Source organism: Rattus rattus, chromosome 17 (genome assembly GCF_011064425.1).
Source record: "Rattus rattus isolate New Zealand chromosome 17, Rrattus_CSIRO_v1, whole genome shotgun sequence".
NCBI lineage: Eukaryota > Metazoa > Chordata > Mammalia > Rodentia > Muridae > Rattus > Rattus rattus.
The window spans coordinates 2,264,038-2,284,604 of record NC_046170.1 but is presented as its reverse complement, the minus strand read 5'-3'; the positions used below and the strand labels follow the sequence as shown (position 1 = coordinate 2,284,604).

Here is a 20,567-nt window from a genome sequence, read left to right as displayed (position 1 = left end):
CTAAATCCCCAACCCAGTGACTTGATAATTAAAGATGATGTAAATAGGGGACTCAATACTGATTCATTAGCTTACACATTCTTCTGTCTCCTGTTCTCCTGGGCCAACCCACATTTGTTTTTTGAGACAGGTTGTCTCCGAGTCCTGGCTGTCCTGGAGTTAGTTATGTAGACCAGGCTGGCCTCAAATACAGAGAACTTTCTGCCTCTACTGGGATTAAATCCGGTGCTAAGATTAAAGTCTGGCATCAACACACCGGGGGTAGTGCTTATCTGTAGTTGGCACAAAGCCACCTTCCTTACTCTTCCCGCCCTTCAAGGGAGGTGTCTGGCGTGACTCCACCCCTCCACACGCCTCCCGGTTCCCATGACACCACGCAGGCACTGTAAACACGTGCGGTAACTTATTAGGTCTCCTTCCGCTGTTCTGAAGCAAGTCTCGGCTGCAGTGGGGAGGGGCGGGGAATAGTCCCTTGGCAACCGAGTTCCGCTCCCGAGGGGGCAGGAAGGGGCGGGCCTAAGGGCGGAAGGAACCGGAAACCGCTCTTTCTGCGGTAGGACTGGGTGATGCGCCTCCGGGAGGCGGGCCCAGGCGTGCGGAGGGATCCGTGGCGGGCCGCGGCGGCGCTCCGCCTCCTCTCAGGCAGGCTTGGCGGCGCGGGCGGCAGTTGCTGTGGTTTCGGTGCTGAGGTGGCTGTGTGTTCACCGAGGCTTGCGGATCCGCCGCTTCCCGCCGTCAGTGGCTGCAGCTCAGTGTCCTTCCTTCGGACCGGCGGCACCCTCTCTCTTTCGCCGTTCGGTTCCGATTTCCAGTCCCGGGCCTAGGGCGGCTGCGGGGCCGCGGCTGGCGAGATGTTCAAGAACACGTTCCAGAGCGGCTTCCTCTCCATCCTCTACAGCATCGGCAGCAAGCCCCTGCAGATCTGGGACAAAAAGGTGAGCGATGGGGCGGGGTGTGGGCGGGGCACTCGCCGCCCACGAAATGGTGTGGCTACTGAGCCTCGGCTTCCTGGTCAGTAGAATGGGTGCAGGGTCCACAGCCTAGCTTGAAACGCATAGTACTTTGATGAAAGACATGCATGTGTTCGCTGATACCAGCCACTGTGCTGCCCTCTAGACAGAGGGCCTCTTTCTCGGGCATCCTGAGCACCGGCCAAGCCAGACGTGTTCCGGTCTCATTCATTAGCTCCCTCGGTTTCATTGACCGGCGACAGCCTGACCTTTGGAACTTGCTGCGAGCTTTCTTTAACTTAGAGTCCGTACTGTTCCTCCTGTACCGGCTTTCTCCACTAGGAAAACTGCACAAAGGTGATTGTTAGAGGCTTCTCGAGAGCCGCAAGTGCAGACCTAGTGTCAAGCCTCCGTATTTTTATCTAGCCGTCCTCTGGAATGGATGGTATCTTCGTTTGTCACATGAGATGGTGGTCTTCCCTGCTCACTTTTGGAGATATTAAGAGCTAGCAGAAATGCCTTGGCGTTTCTTTTCTCGTGAAGATTCGTTTTTTTTGTTTTTTGTTTTTTTTAAATATAAAGTGGGCACTCTAATGTGGAAGCCAGGTGATTTAGGGAGTAGCTTTAGTTCTGCCCTCGGCGGGGGAAGATGGAGAGAGGTGGTATGCCTATTGTGGTGTTCATAGAGATGTATATAGAATGGGTGGAATAAGTCAAGATTATTGGTAGTAGAACGAGAACAATGCAGTGTCTTTCCTAATTCACAGAGGAGGGCTTTGAGGCGCACAGTGGTTGACAGAGTACCTGACTTGCCTTCAGCTTGTCACTGCTAGAGAGTCGTGTGTTCTGAGGACAGCTTTGAGAGAAGCCTGTTGGAAGTATCGTGTCATTTGGCCAAGTCAGTTGAGAGCTCAACAAGATCTGGCCTTTGGTACGTGAGCAGCCTGACCACCAACTCTTTCAGATCCATAGCCAGAGTTATGTCAAGAGTATGGCGTAGGAAGCAGACCCTTAGCTTCCCCCATTCTCCTGAGTGTTTATTCATTTTGAAACGAAGCATCAGGAGCTCTTAAATCAGACCTTTGCAACGAGAACCCAGAGCAAGTCCACCTGGCAGTGTTTGGAGGAGGATGCTCACCAGCTTGGTATCTGGACAGTTACGAACAGCCAGAGGGCACAGAGAGTAGGCTCGTGAGCTGCTTGAGCTTGGAAGCTCAGCTGTCTGAAGCGATGGTGTAAAGCAGTCAGAACAGGTCTGGAGAGCATGCTGGTTTGAGATAGGAGAGAAGTGTCGAAACTTCTCTCAGAGGCATTCATTTCCCCCCTGGTTTTGATCTGGGATGTAGTTTATTTTTTCAAGCCCGACTTTTTGACTGGTCACCATGTTTACACATGGCAGAGAAAGCAGAGTAACCATGGTGCGCTCGCTGTGTCCCTTAACAACGCCTCTAAAGGGCCAATGGTACCCTGATGACATAAACACGTAAGAAACATTGTTGGAGCAGAGTTACATGGAGTAAATTAAACAGACATTTTGGAAAGAAATTAGTTATGTTTCCAACTCTTGTTTGGATTTGACAGACTAGCATTTAAGGGAGAGGTTTTCTCCAGTTGAAGCAAGAGGAGGCAAGGAAGGAGGGGAAGTTCGGCCTCCAGGTTAGCTTTGCTGTGTTCAGGCCTTTCCTCAGTTAAGTTATGAAGTTCCCAGTAACTGGGAACAGTCCAGTCAAGGAGACCCTGGGAACTGGTCATGTTTATCGATCATGTTTATCAGGGATTTACTGAGCAACACCTGAGTGACAGGCATTGTCTACGGATACAGAATTGAGGGGGAACTGCCCTTTTCCTGGGAAGTAAGGTCTGGTTGTAGGGTAGAGGATGATAGGGCTGTCTGTTACCTACACGTGGCTTGGCCCTTTGCCAGTAGACACTACACACTGACTGAGGACTATTTTGGGTTCCATTTTGATATCACAAATATTTACTATTCTGACTTTTGCATTTGTGCACAGAGAGAATGCCTACTTGGCTTCCATAAAACAACAATCTTGAAGGATTGGGTGTAGCATCTGCTTAGGCTTCTGAAATTAAGACGGTGCAGTCATCGTCCCTTGGCTTTTCCTCTCCCAAACCTCTAATGGCTGGCATCTGCCTAACTAGTTGTCCAGGCTCACTCACTGGCCCCTCCTTAGAAACAGACTCCTGCATGTGAAGGCCATGAAGCTCTCTGCAACGTAAAACCTCCCGCACTGGTTGGTGCTGGCTTTCACCCCAAGTCCACCCACATCTTCCTTGGTCTCCGGCTCAGTGCAGAGGAAGCAGTACCTCTGATGCTGCCTCGGCCCTGCAGGCTCAGTTTGTCAGCTCCCAGCCTCTGCATCCTCCTTGTCACGCTGGGACTTACTTAAGATCTGAGACAAATCTTTATTGGTTTTCAGACCAAGAGCTCAGAAAGAATCAACAGGCTCTTTAATGTTGCTTGACTTCTGGAACCAACAGATCCGACTGTCGTTATTAAGAATGTTAGGGCTGGGTGGGTACAGCTTTAATCCCAGCACTGAGGAGGCAAGGGCAGAGGAGTCTCTGAGTTTGAGTTCAGCCTGGTGAATACAGCGAGTCCTAGGGTGACTAACTGGGGTGACCTAGTGAGTTATTGTCTCAAAACAAAAATAAAAAACAGAGTGTTCCTCATCCTGCACTGTACTGCATGAGCTTCAGTCCTCTTTGCTGCTGCGCTGGAAGTCCATGGGACTGGCTTGTGTTGCTACTAGAAGCCCATCAGACTGATTTGTGAGTTCTGCTCTCTCTTCTCTCCTCCCAGCTGCTGATGTTTCTCCATGGAATGTGACTTTATCAGGGTCTGTTGTTGATCTTGTTAAGTGGGCATGATGCCTGGGTCCCTGTTTCTCATTTTAGGAAAGAATAAAGTCCCTCTCCAAAGTTTAAAAAAAAAGTCACTACATTTTTGTTTAGTGTGTGTGTGTGTGTGTGTGTGTGTGTGTGTGTGTGTGTGTGTGTGTACATGTTCTTGCCTGTGCCCACAGAAGTCAAAGAACCAGTTATAGGAGTCGGTTCTTTCCTTTCACGGTGTGGGTTTAAGAATTGAACTCAGGACATCAGACTTGGCTGCAATAAGGTTTATCTTACTTACTTTGCTGGCCCTAGACTCTGAATTTTAATTTAATAAATCTTGTTGATATGTGCTAAATCTATCTGGCCTCCATGAATGGAACTGAGTGTCTTTGGATAGAAAGAGTAAAATGATTTTCACTTTCCCAGGCTGTCTTTATTTTTATGAATAATATCTTTTACTGTAACAGGATGGAAACAGTGGGTTCCGTTTACTTGTGCCCTTTCAAGAAACACTATGAACAAGGTGCTGCTGGTGCTCACCTTTAATCCCAGTAGGCAGGTGGATCTCCGAGAGTTTGAAGCCATCCTGGTCTACAGAGTGAGTTCCAGGACAACCAGGGGTACAGAGAAACCCGGTCTGGAAAGAAAGAGGGAGAAAGAAAGGGAGTACAAGAGAGGAAGAAAGGAAGGAAGAGAAAGAAAGACACACTGTGGTACCCAGATTAGCTAAAGGGATCATTTGCATATGTCTGGAGCTGCCTGTCGTGTGTTAGTTCTAAAAGTACTGCAGGTGGAGAGCAGCCCAAGGTCCCTGAGGCTGAGCTCTGACCACAGTTTCCCACAGAGGGCTCTCTCTCCCTGTTTTCTGACTTGGAGCCAGGTCCCTGGCCCTGGGCACATACTTCCTGCTGCAGTAGACAGCTTTAGGGGCTTAATGTAAATCGGGACATGTGTCACTAAGAGGACATGCCAGATGGCTGAGGTTTCAGCTGCAGAGTGAGTGAGTGCAGCCAGAAAATGAAGGTGGGGGAGGCGGGCAGAGGGAATGGTGCAGCTAATGTGTTATTTTTGAATCACTCTGTAGAACTGTGGAGATTGGCCAGCTTCCTCCCTATCCCTGTAGTATTATTTTTCCCTCATCTTGACCCTCTTCCCTAGGGCTTACACAGAGAAGGGGGAAGATCAGTGTTCTTTATTAGTTGCCCAGCAACCATGAAGAGCCTGGGAGAATGACTGAGATGAGCTGAGGGTTTGCTCCCCTGGTGTCTGGAATCCAAGGATCACTCTCGTCTCTAATTGCCAGTGCCTTGGGTTCAAAAGCCGCCATATACTTCGTGTGTAGGATGATGGGCCAAGGTGCACAGGGATGAATAAGAATACAATACAATAACATTTACATACGTCATTATGAAGTCCATTCATTTTCTTCCTTTTTTGGGTTCTCATGAGTAGTGTGTGTGTGCATGCATATGTGTGGGGTGTATGTGCTGACGTGTTTGCTTGTGGAAGCTGGAGGTAGACATAAGCTGGCTAGGTATTGAACCCAGACCAGCCTATCTGCCCATCCCCACCTCCCAGTGCTGGGGTTATAGGCAATGCATTGCCTTTCCCGGCTTACGTGGGTGCTGAGGATCCAAACTCAGATCTTAACAATGTGCCCAGACTGAGCTGGAGTTAGAAGCCCAAGGTAGCGATCCTTCTGCCTCAGCCCCCTAAGTGCAGCCACTGAACCTGTTAAACCTGTTACTGTGCATGCTGATAATAATTTTGTTGCTTTTTTGCTGCTGTGGCAGAATAACTTAAGGTAAGAAAGTTATTGTTTGGCTCTTGGTCTAAGGAGAAAGTAGGAGTAGGGAGAAAGGTGTGGCCAAGTTCGTGGTAGCAGGGACAGGCATCTGGGACTCCACACATATGAAGATCAGGAATCAGTGAGCAGAGAATTTTGACACTAATCTTGCATTTCTTTTTTACTCTTTAAATCTTTTATTTATCTATATTTGATGTCCATTAGTTTGTTTATTTATTATTGTCCATTGGTTATCTCCACTTGGTGTTTTGCCTGCATGTATATCTGTGTGAGGGTACCAATCCCCTGAAACCAGAGCTGCACACAGTTTGAACTGACATGTGGTGCTGGGCCAGTGCTCTTAACCACTGAGCCATCGGGGTGGGTCTTCTCTCATTAAACTTCTCTGGAAGCACATAGCAGACATCCAGAGGTGCGTCGCTATCACGCTGACTTCAAAGGTTGAGGGATCTCTGTGCGTGCGTGCGTGCGTGCGTGCGTGCGTGCGTGCGTGCGTGCAGAGTCCTGTGCACTCGCCTGGTTGTATTTATGCTTACCAAGTAAGTGCAGGTTCCTGCAGAGGCTGGAAGAGCACATCAGATCCCCAGAACTGCAGTACCATGGTTAGGAGCCACCTGAGTGTAGAGGCCGAACCTGGGCTCCTCTGCCAGAGCAGCAAGTGCTCTTAGTTGCTAAGCATCTCTTCAGCCTATGACTAAGTATTAGAGAGAGGATAGTAAAGCAAGAAAGTGTTCATAGGCCATACTCTGAGTGTGAGCATAGATCGTGAAAGAATTCATGTCATAAGCTAATTCGAGGAAGAAGTCAAGTGAAACCTGCTTCCACCTAAATGCCAGAGAATGCATTTATCTTCATCCGAAGGCCAGGCCTGCCTAGTGAACTCTGAGCTGAGGAAAGGAAGTTGACACTTTCTGGGGCCATACGTCTTACCACATGTGTTTTCCAGAAGCTTCCCAGAGGATGGGGTTACTTCCTGAAAGGCAGTGACAGCCTGGTCTGTTTTGTTTTGTTTTTGTTGGACACAGGGGATTACTGTGTAGCACTGGCTAATCTGATATTTGCTGTGTCCACCAGGCCGGCCTCAGAACTTACCAGACTATCCTAGTTTGCAAGGTTTACACCCATGCACTACCACAGCTGATGTAGTCATTTCTAGAGGGGATGGGGTGGAAACCCTGCCCAAGAACCACTCCCTTCTTCCAGAGCCTAGAGAAGAGGCTTTGAGAAGTCTCCTGTCCTTGAATGCTCACATCCCCAACCACCGTCTGCACCCCACTCCATTTTTCCAGCCAGTTTGTATTTCCAGCCCTTTGAAAGGGGCCTTATAAGGGGGGAAATGTTTGTTAGTGAATTACTCACTAACAATCAGGCTGGCTTGCCTCTGGATGAGAAGAGGCCTAGGATACTGGAGTGCATTCTAGCTCCCTCTGTTGGCCTCTGCATGCTTTGGAAGCCATTGTTCCCTTTGTAAGGACTTAGTGGGTAAAATTTGCAAGCTGTAAACTTAGGGAAGGGCAGAAGGCCACTTCCTCCCTACAAGACCTGGCTGCGCTTTCTGAGCTGGGAAGATCTCTTGTTGACTCTGGATGGAGAGCTTTTCGGAAGCGGTAGGACTAAGGCCATTTGAAACAATGTTGGATAAATATCAACATGTTGCCATAGTAGACTTGAGAGCCTAAATACTTCTTAGTCCACTGCTCTTGTAGCTGGCTTTTTTTTTTAGAAGGAAGGAATGTGTGTGTTGTTGGGAATAACTAGTGTATGTTATAAATTAATATAGCATTTCGTTGGAATGCTCTTATCAGTGTGCTATACCACACTATTTGGAAATAACTTTTTGACAGATTCTTCCTGATTTTCCACAGGAAATACAGGAGAAATCTTGCTACTTTGCTTGGGAATATTGGGGAAGGAGGTGGGCAGTGCTGGCATGTTCTACACAGACTTGAGCCTTTGTGCTCTTAATCTCTTTTGGAAAGTAGCCCAGAATTCAGAGCAGAAGGGCATTGAATGTGGCCAGCTTTGTTTGAGAAGCATTTCAATGTGACATTTGTGTCTTGACAACCCAAGAACTGCTCCCCATTGGCAGAAATGAGAGGCCCATCTAGCCCAGCATTCTGTGCCTGAAAATGGCACTAAAGGGTGTGTTGTAAGAAGCATTCTTCATGCCACTAGTTTCATGTGCTTTCTGATGGTCCCATGATCTCCAGTGTCCTATAATAGTCTACAGTCGATATGTTATCCAGGAATGTTTAAAACCCTCCTTGAACCTATTCAGATGTGCCAGCTCTTAGGGTGACAGATTCCAGAGTCAGCACATATTTGAACACTTAGCTTATGCCTCACACTGAGCTGAGTGCTGAAGAGGACCCTAAGGATGGGTGTCATTTGATCTATTCTTGGCTGAGCCTCACAGATGTCACCTGGGGAACACTGCACACAGTGGGGGTAGATTTAGATTGACTCACTGGTAGAGCATACAGAGACTGATGGTAAAGCCCAGAGCAGAATTTTTATAGTCTGTGTTGAAAAAGTATTATTAGTACCCTCTCCCTATATATAAATCTAATAGAAATAAAATTATAATCACCAGGCTGATTAATGAACAAAAACAAGGAGCTTTGAGCCAGTCAGGTGGAGTCACTGACTGTGCGGCCAACTCAACCCCCCACCCCTTTTTTTGGTTTTGGTTTTTGTGAGATAGGGTTTCTCTGTGAAGCCCTGGCTCTCCTGGAACTTGCTCTGTAGACCAGGCTGGCCTTGAACTCACAGAGATCCTCCTGCTTCTGCCCGCTGAGAGCTGGGAGTAAAGGTGTGCGCCAGTGCCTGGCCCAGCCCTGCCTTTGCTTGTTTGTTTGTTTGTTCTTTAGTACCCAGAAGGTTTGTTTCCTTTCTCCTGCAGCCTCTCCCACCCGCGATTGATCTTTTCCGTAATAGAACATTCAGCTCTGTGTCTCTTGTGCATATTAACTGCTTTGGATTTAGTGTTCAGAAATGTTTGTTTGTGAAAAGGAATTCATATTTAATGAGAGGTCCTCATATTCTGTGTAGTTTGTAGATCTGTATATGTATGAAGTGCTAAATTATGTGTCTAGAGAATATAATTGAAGAAAGTAAATCAGAAAATGGAGAAGTCACTTGGGTGAAAATGAATGCCTGTACATGATATGGGAAAGACCTGAACTTATACTTGAGAAAAAAAAAAAAACTATATAAAAAGAAGGTAAAGGAAAAGTAGGAATAAACTCCACACACACACACACACACACACACACACACACACACACACACACACACACACCACACCACACCACATACCCCTTCCTTGAGACAAGGTCTATGTGTAGCCCAGGCTGCCCTGTAACTCAGAGCAATCTCCTACTTGAGCTTTCTAGAAGTAGACACCAACAGGTGAGGCTTGGGACAGGGTCTTTCTACATAGCCTTAGCTGTGTTGTAACCCAACTATATAGACCTGACCATCCTCGAACTCACAGTGATCCACCTGTCTCTGCCTCTGGAGAGCTGGGATCAAGGCATACATCCTCTTACCCAGATGACAGTAGTTTATTAATCTTTGTGGACAAAGAAGCCATGCAGTAGTAACTTTGGAGTTTTCGTTTCTTTGAGAAACAGAATTATTATGTGAATATGTTTTCATTTTAGTCTCCAGTCTGGAATGTGGGGCTGCTTCATACTGCACAGCAGCTGACTGTGATTTGTCTGGTGCTCTAGCAGGGCTGTGGTTTTGCCAGCTGCAGTCTGTGACTGTGTGATGTGTGGAGTTGTGGGGACTTTTCAGAGGATCTGTAACTACAAGGACCCTGAGAGGCAAGCTCTTGGTAGGTTGTTGGAGGGGTTGTTGTTGTTGTTGTTAGTTTTAGTTTGTTAAGCAATCATGAGTAAAGAAGCAAGAGATTAGATATCCTGATGGCAAAGATTAAACTTGTCACAAGGCACTAGATGCCCCTAGTCAGCAGAAATTAGTCTATTGATAAACATCTCCCCATTTCTTTCTTTCTTTCTTTTTTTACATCTCCCCATTTCTGACCCCTAACTTTATTTAGATCTTTCTCTCTCTTGGGCTGGAGAGATGGCTCAGCAGTTAAGAGCACTGATTGCTGTTACAGAGGTCCTGAGTTCAATTCCCAGCAACCACATGGTGGCTCACAAACATCTGTAATGGGATTTAATGGGATTCAATGCCCTCTTCTGGTGTGTCTGAAGACAGCTATAGTGTACTCATGTAAATGAAGCTTTAAAAAAGAGAGACTGGGTCCCCAGCTCCGAAAAAAAAAAAAGAAAAAAAAAAGTTTAAAAAAAAAAAAGAGAGAGACTGGTCTTTAAAAAAAAAGATCTCTCTCTCCTTCCCTCCTTCCCTCCTCTTTGCTCTCCTATTTAGTGTTAGATGGTTGAAAGGGTAGAAAAAAGGGGTGGAGAAGAGTGGAAAAAAGAAGAATTCACAGAGTAACAGAAGACAAGTATACTATGGTGAGCGGAAGGTCTAGGAAACCCAGTCTCCTGCTTAGGACCTCCTGTTTCCAGTCCTTGGTACTAATTCATATCTGTGAATGAGATTTTTACCACTTAACGTTGTTGTTGTTGTTGTTCTGCTGTGGGTTGAATAATACCATATAGGAACTTTGCTGTTGACAGAGTAGAGAGTAAATGTTAGCTAAATCTGAATCAGTAAGGACTTTATTCCACATGGCAGGTACGGGAACACTCTCTTATACACAGGCCTTGACCTTTTGCTGCCAGCTTGTATGTTGTGAGCCTTGGGCCATTTTTCCTCAAATGCACTCAGTCAACCTTCAGAATTTTTATAAAGCTGTTTCGAAAACCTCAACACTGATGGATTTTCACCTTTACAGGTACGGAATGGCCACATCAAAAGAATAACTGACAATGACATCCAGTCCCTGGTGCTAGAGATTGAAGGGACAAATGTCAGGTAGGTTGCCAGCTCTGTTCTCTGGACATTCTACATCAGGAGGGCATTGGCTTCAGTGTTAACAGGCTGCACAGTCAGACTGTGATCCCTACACCACTTACAGCTTATTTCAGGCAACTTACTTGATCTCCAGCTTTAGTGTCCACGTCTGCAGAATGAGAGCGTTTTCCTGCAGGGTTAGTGCAGATTAAATACAGCTCTTAGTCCCATGCCCAGCTTAGAAAACAATTAGCTTAGTGTTACCATTCAGCCAGAGTGTGGAAGTGCTGTTCTGAGCACTCAGCTGCACCCCTCCATCCTTTCTTATTTACCTTAGACAAGAACTGAAATCTTCTCTACTGAAGAACTTCCCAAGCCTTGTTCTTCAGAGACTTAATTGTTGCTCTCAGGCTTTTGTTTGAGTGGGTTTGGGTTTTTCATTTGCTTGTTTCTTTGGTTTTGGTTTTTCTCAAGATAGGATCTCACTATATAGCGCAGGCTGTCCTTGAACTCTCTGTGTAGTCTTGTAGACCAGGCTAGCCTCCCAGAGATCTGCCCGCATCTGCCTCCCAAGTGCTGGGATTAAAGATGTGAGCTACTGGGCTGGAGAGATGGCTCAGCGGTTAAGAGCACCCAACTGCTCTTCCAGAGGTCCTGAGTTCAATTCCCAGCAAACACATGGTGGCTCACAACCATCTGTAAGAGAACCTCATCTGGTGTGTCTGAAGACAGCTACAGTGTACTTATATATAATAAATGAATAAATCTTTAAAAAAAAAAAAAAAGACGTGAGCCATCACACCCAGCTAGTTTAGGTTTTCGTTTCTTGTTTTTTTAAGATATGCTCCCTTTATATTGCCCAAGCTGCCCTTGATCTCGTGGCCTCCAGCACATTGCCACACTTGACATTAACTGTTTGTTCTACTTATTTCGAATGTGTGTATGGGGAACTCAGAATGGTGCTCAACCCATGGTGGTCTGTGTTTGGAGGTCAGTGTCTTCTCTTCCTACCACGTGGGTCCTAGGGACTGAACTGGTTGGGAAGCACGCGTCTAACTGAACTGTTAAGGGGTTCAGTAGGTGATGAAGCTGAGTCCGTTAGCTGTTTTCTAGTTTTTAGTCTTGGACTGTGTGGTATCATACACACCACAAAGGAAGAAAAACAAGTAATCCGTCCCCTGGTGTTTCTGCTGACAGCACCACATACATCACGTGTCCTGCGGACCCTAAGAAGACGCTGGGGATTAAACTACCTTTCCTTGTCATGATCATCAAAAACTTGAAGAAGTATTTTACCTTCGAAGTGCAGGTGAGGGAGCTCGACTCGGGCTGCGTGTTAGCCGCTGGCGTGTGCTCTTTGCCGCCTCTGCTAAAGCTGGTGCTGCTCTCAGTAGACTGTTCCAAACCAAAGTTTTATTGTGGGGTTTCGAGAAATAGCACCCAGAAAAAAAGAAAGTTCAGGTTAGAGATTAACAGGTCCATTTGGGGAGAAAATATTTAATTTTGAGTGATAATTTCTGTTTTAGTATTTTTGAGCTTTTAGTGGGAAGGAATATGAAATCATTTTATGGTTTGAGAAGCCTGCAGGCTGTGTCATATGTCATAGCAGCTGCTGTTGTCTTGACAACAAATAATATAAACTTGCTACTTCCGGGCCATCTGTCACCAGTTGTGACTTGTCTCTGGCCTGTTATTCTCCCTGGGGTCCACACCGTGGGGCTCAGGCACTTGTCTGAAGAGCTCTTCTGAGCCTGAGAGCATGGAACTAGTGTGGCCTCTGGGTGTTGCAGGTACTAGATGACAAGAACGTCCGTCGGAGGTTTCGAGCAAGTAACTACCAGAGCACCACTCGAGTCAAGCCCTTCATCTGTACCATGCCCATGCGGCTGGATGATGGCTGGAACCAGATTCAGTTCAACCTGTCTGACTTCACCCGGCGGGCATATGGTACAAACTACATCGAGACCCTGAGAGTGCAGGTACTGCGCCTTCCGCGCCGCACGGGGGAGGGACACTCGCTAGCATAACCAGGTCACAGACACAAAGTAAATTCTACACGTAAAATCTTCCCCCTTTCCCCCTCAAGATAGTTTATAGATTTGCGTGTGTAAGCATTTTGCCTACAAGTACATCTGTGCACCATGTTCATGTCTAGAGGGCCAGAAAAAGCTACTGGATACCGAGAAACTATCCACAGGAATTAGGGGTGGTTGTGAGCTTCTGTGTGGGTCCTGGGAACTGAACCTGGACCCTTTACAAGAGCACGTGCTCTGACCACTGAACCAACTCTTCGAATTTTATATATATGTATGCATGCACACATGCACACAAATGAATGTTTTGCCTGCATGTATGTATGCATACTACATGTATCCTGCATGCGTATATGCATGCTACATGTATGCTTGGTACTGAGGAAGTCAGAAGAGGATGTCAGATCCCCTAGAACTGAAGTTACAGATAGTTGTAAAGCCATTATGTGGATTCTGGGCCTTGAACCTGAGTCCTCTCTCTCTGCAGGAGTAGCTTATCTTAATCAGTGAGCCGTCGCTCCATCTCCTGAATCCCCCTGTTTGAATTCACCCCAGTTTGCTAGTAGACTTGACGTTTTAGAGTCCATGAGAGAGCTTCTGATAGGTAGGATCAGTAATAGAGGAAACAGTTGTGTTTAGCCTGTCACAGTGAGTCTTGTCTCCACAGATCCACGCAAACTGTCGTATCCGAAGGGTTTACTTCTCAGACAGACTCTACTCAGAGGATGAGCTGCCAGCAGAGTTCAAACTCTATCTACCAGTTCAGAACAAGGCCAAAGTAAGACACCCTTCCTGAAGGAAGCCAGGGGGTGGGCATGGGGAGCCATGGCCTGGGACATACCCTTGACCAAAAGCTGGCCTGGCCGGGCTGGCACTGGAGACATGTTTGCCAGGCCTTAGTCCACATTCTAGCATGGCAGCGCCAAGTCAGGCGTGAGCTGTGGCCCGTTCTGTTGCTGCTGCCACTGCGTGCATCGCCTCTTCCCTCTCGGCTTCCTGTTTCTGCTCATGGTTCTTTTTGGAGGAATGCCCTCCTTCTGATCCTTTGTCGGCCTCAGAGGCTGGTGAGCAAGCAGTGTCCAGTGTGGACTCGGCCACACTGTGCCCCCATGGCCTGGTGTCCGCTCGGGTATCAGAGTAGGGGCTGGTGGGACTGACTTCGTTATCTAATGCGGAAACTGATTGCTCATCCTGCTTCCCTCCCTCAGCAATAACTGGACAGCGGCTGAGGGGACAGACTCTGGACGCTGAGTCTTCGTTTAAAAAGGAAGCTAAAACATTTAAACAATCCACTGAGCTATGGCTCACTGACTACTGTGTCCTTGTCGTGGACACCAGTGACCATGCCACAGTTGTGTTCCTTGCATTCGAAGTTCAGTGGAGAAAAGCAGAGCTTTGAGTGACACACACGTGCTGGGGTTTCCTGTGCTGCCTGCCCTGGCATGTGAGAGACACACTCAACAAACGGAAGAATTAAAGACGTCCTACAAGGCAGGTTCAGACCAATATTTCTTCGTATAGTTTATTTCTTTTATATATTATCTAAATATATGTATATGTTGTGTAATACACATAATCTGAAAATGAATAAAATGCTATATTCTTGGTTTGTAAATTTCCCTCCACATTACTTTTTCATGAGTATCTTTCTCGTTCTTTTGCTATGACAGTACAACTGATTGCAGGACAGGACAGGCAAGGGTGCACTGACCGGAGCACCCTCCAGATGAACTATGAGAGAATGCAGCCAGGATGTCACTGGGAGAGTGACCTTACTAGGAGGGTGGCTTGTAAATTCAATTTGGCACACGATGGCATTTAACCTAGGTCGTTCTCACACACCGTTGAAAGCGTCCTTGTAGCCCTCTTCATGGTTCTCAGTCGGATTCTCCCTCTGGAGCAAATCCCCAGGTTAAGGACTTGCCTGATCCCTGTGGGTATCCCTACAGTCAGTGGGGTGGCCCTGAGATCAATGGTGGTGCTAGTTAAGTTTGCAGAAGAACTCTTGTTTTTGGTTGGTTGGTTGGTTGGTTTGAGAAAAGGTCTCCCTACACAGCCCTGTCTGCCAGGAACTCACTAGACCAGGCTAGCCTGCGACTCACAGATTAGCTTGCCTTTGCCAGTGCTGGGATTAAAGGTATGTGCCACCATCCCTAACTAAGTTTTTTAAAGATTATATTTATTATTTATGGGAGGGTATACATGGAGAGGTCAGAGGACAACTTTAAGAAGTCAGTTCTCTCCTTCCTCACTGTGGGTCCTCGGATTTAAGTCAAGTAATCAGGCTTGGCAGCAAGAGTCTGCTGCTGAACTGTCTCCCAGAAGAACTTTTTGTTTTAAGGCACAGGCAAGCCTCTGAGCTTGAGGCCAGCCTGGTCTACAGATTGAGTGCCAGGACTGTAACAGAGAAACCTTATCTTGAACATCTCACCTGCCCCCCAATTAATAATGTTGCACATGATATCCGTGCGTGACTTAGCATGTAATGTGGCCCTCACACGACCATTTTTGGTTCTTCCACCATGAGCTCAGGGGATGGAGTAGTCAGGTGGGGCTGAGCTTTCTCTCAGCCGGTCACCTGCTGAGCCAGCTCACTGCTCAGACCCGAGCGAGCGTATCCTCACCTCTGTATGGAACCTTCAGACATCAGCTGTGGAAGATGGGGACAGAGCTGCTTGCCTTGGGGCAGGGCAGCTTCTGGGCAACGGGTCTACTTAATGCTAATCCATTTTGAGGATAATATTTCTGTAATAGAAATATCCAAGTCGGGCTGGAGAGATGGCTCAGTGGTTAGAGCACTGTCTGCTCTTCCAGAGGTCCTGAGTTCAAATCCCAGCAACCACATGGTGGCTCACAACCATCTGTAATGGGATGTGATGCCCTCTTTTGGTGTGTCTGAAGACATCTACAGTGTACTCATATAAATAAAGCAAATAAATCTTTTAAAAAAAAAAGTCCAAGTCTTAAAAGGAACAGAAAGCCATGCCAGAGACTGGTCTCCATTCTTCTGGATTGTGTGTCATTACCTGAGCCATTTTGATGTTGGTAAAAACAGATTGTGAAATATCTCATTACAGTTTCTACTTCCTGAGAAATTGAAAAGGCAGGAACACCTTTTGCCAACATACTTGGCCTCCAAGATACTCTGAGCTCTCTGAGGTCAGCAAGCAAGGGGTACCCATTGCTACCTTATGTGACTGTCCCTATGTCCCTGTTCTGCTTGCAGTTGAAAGGTCCAGGTACACTCACCTGTTAATTCTTTGACCTTCCTTGCTGGGCCACCAAGCCAGGCAGAGCCACCATCCACAGCTGTTACCCTGTCTTGAGAATCCCTGGCGGTTGAGCGTCTTGACAGACCTTCAGGTTTTAGTGCAGGTGACGTTCAGCTAGCAGGCATTCCCAATCTTTTTTTTTTTTTTTTTTTTAAGATGCCATATGCCTGTCCCCTCTACAGAAGAAATTCCCGAAATAAGGTGGGAGTGGGGCGGTCAGTGACCTCCACAGGGCTTCCTGCCTGCCACTGTGCTGGGATCTTCACTGCAGTCTGTGTCTGCTTTGGAGTGAAAGATGCTTTTGTGGAAGCAAGGAAGTCTGGGGTAGCCTTTCTTCTCCTCTTCGTGCCAGGACACCAGTGGAGTGCTCCTGCAGACTGAGAGAAACAGTAAGACTCTCTCCTCCACACAGAGCCCCTTTCACCCTGAGGCCCTCGTCAGCCAGTGCTGGGGATTACCTCACCAGCCTCTAAAGGGTGGCGGACAGCAGCTGCTGACTTCCCTGATGCTCCGCATACCCATCCGAGAGGAAGTGGGGGATGTTGAGGAAAACGGATATTATCTAGGCTGGAGCCAGGCCAGCGGAACAGTGGCTTCAACCACAATGTGGCCCTTGACTGTGGTTCAATTCAGAAGGAAGATGACAGGCGATTACTAATTGAGAAGCTAAGGGAAGGGGAGACCTTGCGGGTGGAGGCCTGGTCTGGGGTCACCGGGGCAGGCTGAGCTGCACTGAACCAGAGCACCTTAGGAAGTCATGTTTTAATAGAAGCTGCCTCTAAATGACAGTTTGTAATTGGCATGCAGCTGCCTCAGGGCCTCATTCTGGACATCAGAGATCTATCATGGCCTCACTAGCTCAATGACTGCTTCGTTTGTGGCCAGCCTAGAAGCTGGCTGGCACTAGACCTGACTTCCTGAAGTCTTCAGGGATTCGAACAGTTTCCCTAGATGTGCGGTGGATTTAGCCAAAACCTTCTGGAGTCACAGAGTAAATAACCCACACTCCTGTTCTACTTAGGAAGACATTGAAACCACTCTAATAGTGACAGAGAGGTCTGAGGACCCAGGTCACCTAATGGAAGTCCTGACCCTGGGTTGGCATCCCCCTGCCTCAAGGACTAGACTTGGCTTGGCGTTAGCGATAAAGGCTGCTGGTCAGTTAACCGTGTTACCTGACTCCGAGGCTGAGGGTAGAAAGCTGAGGTGCAGATGTTTGTGTCACAGATGGGTCATAGAGGGAGTACATCCCATGACAAATTCAAATGACGTGTGACACACACGGACTTGGTCCCCATCCTGTATTCAGACTTGTAAGACAGATGCCGTCACACACAGACACGCACGCACACACACACACACACACACACACGCACACACACACACACACACACACACACGCACGCACACACACCCTGTGCACTGGCCTGACAGCAGCAGCACCCTGCTCAGATTCCCAGTCATCACTGCTCCCTGCCGTTTGAGAGGCCTGGAGTTGGGGCATTACGATGGTGACAGGGGCTAGGGATATACCGCTTAGTTGGTAGAGCCCGGCTAGTCTGCACAAAGCCTTGGATTTGATCCACAGCTCCACAGAAAAATGAAGCCATATGGTGACTCCTAAATACACCAGCGCCCTGGAGGTGGCGGCCCAAGGTCACACTCGGCTCCGAGGCTCACCTAGGATGGGACAAACCCCAAAGTAGCATATACAACACAGTACGCCGGGCAACACAGTCTTCCACCACGCGTACTTGGTTAGAGAAATGTATTTGTTCCGTGTTTGGGTGTTTTGCCTGTGTATATATCTAAAGGAGCACCAGATCCCCTGGAAATGCAGTTACAGATGGTTGCGGGTGGCCATGTGGGTGCTGGGAACTAAACCTGGGTCCTCTGGAAGAGCAGCCAGTGCTCTTAACTGCTGAGCCATCCCTCCAGCCCCCCATTGTAACGTGGCCTTCATAGCTCTTCAGAAATATCTTCAAGAGCGTTTCTGAAAGAGCAAAAATCGGGGCTGCCCCAATCCACAGACCTATACAGATGCCAAAGGGCTCATGGAGACTATGTGGCTCTCCTGACCAGGCCACACAAAGCTTCCTGCTGGAAGATCAAACAGGACTTATTGTACCATCAACCCACTTCAGATACCTGCTCACACAGCATCTAAAATAGACAGAAGGGAACCGCAGTAGAAAGTGCCCTTGTCTTTCTGTCAGTCATATTTCAGGGCCCATTGCTGAACCGAGCCCTGGTCACTTAGTGCATATCTCTGTGTGGTATGAGTTACTCCAGGGAGAAGTGAATACCTATAGGTCCTGGGTGGGGGACTGACAACAGCTCGAAGAAATGACTCCCTGAGGTCTAGCTTGCCGCACCGGGTTTCCTGGGGTTACTTAGGGGCATGTAGGTGAGAGGCTATAGGAGCAGAGATGACTCAGCCTGTAGCATTGCGAGGTCCACCTGGCATGGTTGACACCTCAGAAGCTGCCCTGCAGGAGCTGGCTTTCGCTAGGACAGACTACTCCAGGAAGTCTCCTCGGCAATTGGTTACAACCCTGGCAAACGCTCTTTCCAAGCTTGTGATTTTGGTGGGCTTCCTGAGTGTGTTTCTACACAACACAAGTAGCTATGTGACTCCCTTCCCCTGTCTTTCACTCTTAGGTTCATTCTGCCACATCTTCCACGGTGTTCCCGGGGCCTGGGGGAGGAGAATGCAGCTGTTTAATGCTTGTTTGTTTGTTTGTTTATGACTGAAAGTTGGTTCAGTATGCCATAGCAAGAATCGTTTTCCCCAGTAGCTTAACTGGGTATGTTGGTGGTCTCTGCAGTGATCAATGCCCACTGCAAAAAAAAAAAAAAAGTTTCCTTCCAGGATAGAGGCCAACAGCAGCAAGTCTGTGGATGTAGACGCAGTCGGTCTCAAGGCAGCTTGATGGGCCTGTCACCCCTATTTAACAAAACAACAGCAGTTACTCCTTCATGGGGCCTCTGACCTCCCCAGCTATTGCCCTGACTGACAGTACCAGATGTGAGTTCTCTCCTGGGGAGCAAGCCTCGAGGTTCACTCAGAAGCAGTTGTTTGCACACTCAACAGTTGTGCCGTTATTGTCCCAGAGTTCCATCGTGCCTATCGTGTTGGTACTGTAGAATGAAGACTCTACCTCGCTCTAACAACCTGAATAACATTTCCAGGGCCATGAAAGCTAGCCGTGTGTGTGTGTATGCTCATGCGTGTACCTGTGGAGGGCAGGACAAAATTGTCAGTGTTGTCCCTTAAGCACTGCCTACCTTTTTAAAAGAAGGCGCCATCTCTTACTTGTCTGGAATTTGCTAGGCTGGCTAGCCACTCCAGTGCTGGGATCACAAGTGTGGGCCACCAGCTAGGCAGCAGAGGCAGGGGGATCTGCAAATTCAAGGTTGGTCTGGTCTTCATAGTGAGTTCCGGGCCAGCAGCACTGCATACCGAGCCTCTCTCAAAGATAAACAAACAGTAGCTAAAGAGATCAGCGGATACAATTTGGCAGGAAAAGATCCCATTGCTGTAACAATTGTTTTGTCAGAATAATGTTAGTTATAGAAACATGGCTTGGGGGGTCACTGGCCCATCAGGATCCAGTCATTCTCCACAATCCATCCAGCAACTTAACTGGGTGTGGGAGCCACTGTCACTTTCCATTGTCTCCAGCAGGCTCTCCGGGGTCAGTTTGCACTGGCCAGCCTGGCCCCAGGCCAAGGGAGAGTCAAGTCATGTTTTTACCGGCTGCCCCATCACAGCTCTGACACGCTCTAGGCTGGCACTGTAGCCTCTTCACTGGGCACATGGCTGTTGAAAGGGCTCTAGCCTGGGTGAGTATTCTGTTCTTGCATGGGAGAAGCCCTGTGCACTTTGTAACTTTCTGAGCTTCCTAAATCTTAGAAGCTTCCCAAGTCTCTGTTGGTGATAGATGCACAGGCAGTCACATAGTCCAGCTAAGAAAGGACTAGATGGTGAGCCTAGCCAGTTTGGGATGTCCCAGGCTGTAGGACCTGCAGGCCGCCCCATCTGATTTTCATGCACCTGCTTTCTCCCGTGGATCCTGGGCGCTCACAGCCCAGAGCTGCCACAGAAGCACCCCAGGAGGAAGCCAAGGGGACTTGTGGGGGGCTTTGGTGACACAGCTGTTCTGCACACCTACCAGGGAATTTCCACTCAGGTCTCTGTTTTGTTTCCAGGGTAGCACAGTGCCCGTCAGTTTTCAGGGAAGGACTCCCGAGTTTCCCCTGCTCAGGGCCTGAAGCTCAGGGAGACTTCCAATGACAAAATAGAAGGAGCCTGGCTCGAAGGACGTTTTGGGTTCAAGTGAAAGCTTAGAAAGCGAGAGGAGGCTAAGGAGCCAGCCTTGGAACCTGGAGGTTATTGTATTTATGGGCTGAGATGGAGGCTTGCTATGTAGCACACACTGGTCTTCAACTCACGATTCTCCTGCCGCAGCTTCCGGAACGCTGGGCTCACACTCTGTTGGGGTGATGCAGTCGTGACTGCTGGTCTTACCTGTACGCTGTCCTGATGTCAGGAAGGCTCACAGCTTCACAACCCCGGCGGGTGATGGGGAACCAATGGAGACATTCGCTCACACTCTCGACTGTCAAACAGTGAAACAGTACGCCATTCTGTAAGGGATGCTGTTGGTCTGTCCCACATCCCACCCCTCGCACTGTTTTGCTTAGCTTCAGAAACCAT

The 20,567-nt window shown here is 48.0% G+C and overlaps 1 protein-coding gene across 2 annotated transcripts; it reads left to right on the top strand.

Moving 5' to 3' along the window:
* The first annotated feature begins 595 nt into the window (after window positions 1-595).
* On the top strand, window positions 596-14,197 carry Cfap20 (cilia and flagella associated protein 20). 2 transcript variants are annotated; one of them, XM_032887821.1, is made up of 6 exons: window positions 596-935; window positions 10,484-10,563; window positions 11,740-11,851; window positions 12,333-12,521; window positions 13,243-13,353; window positions 13,784-14,197. In XM_032887821.1, exons 1-6 carry the CDS (start codon window positions 852-854, stop codon window positions 13,787-13,789), a joined length of 582 nt encoding a protein of 193 aa, XP_032743712.1. In that variant the 5' UTR covers window positions 596-851; the 3' UTR covers window positions 13,790-14,197. The 2 variants fall into 2 exon arrangements, with proteins under 2 accessions (XP_032743712.1, XP_032743711.1); XM_032887820.1 differs by lacking the exon at window positions 13,784-14,197 and having other exon boundaries at window positions 13,243-13,386.
* Window positions 14,198-20,567: the final 6,370 nt, after the last annotated feature.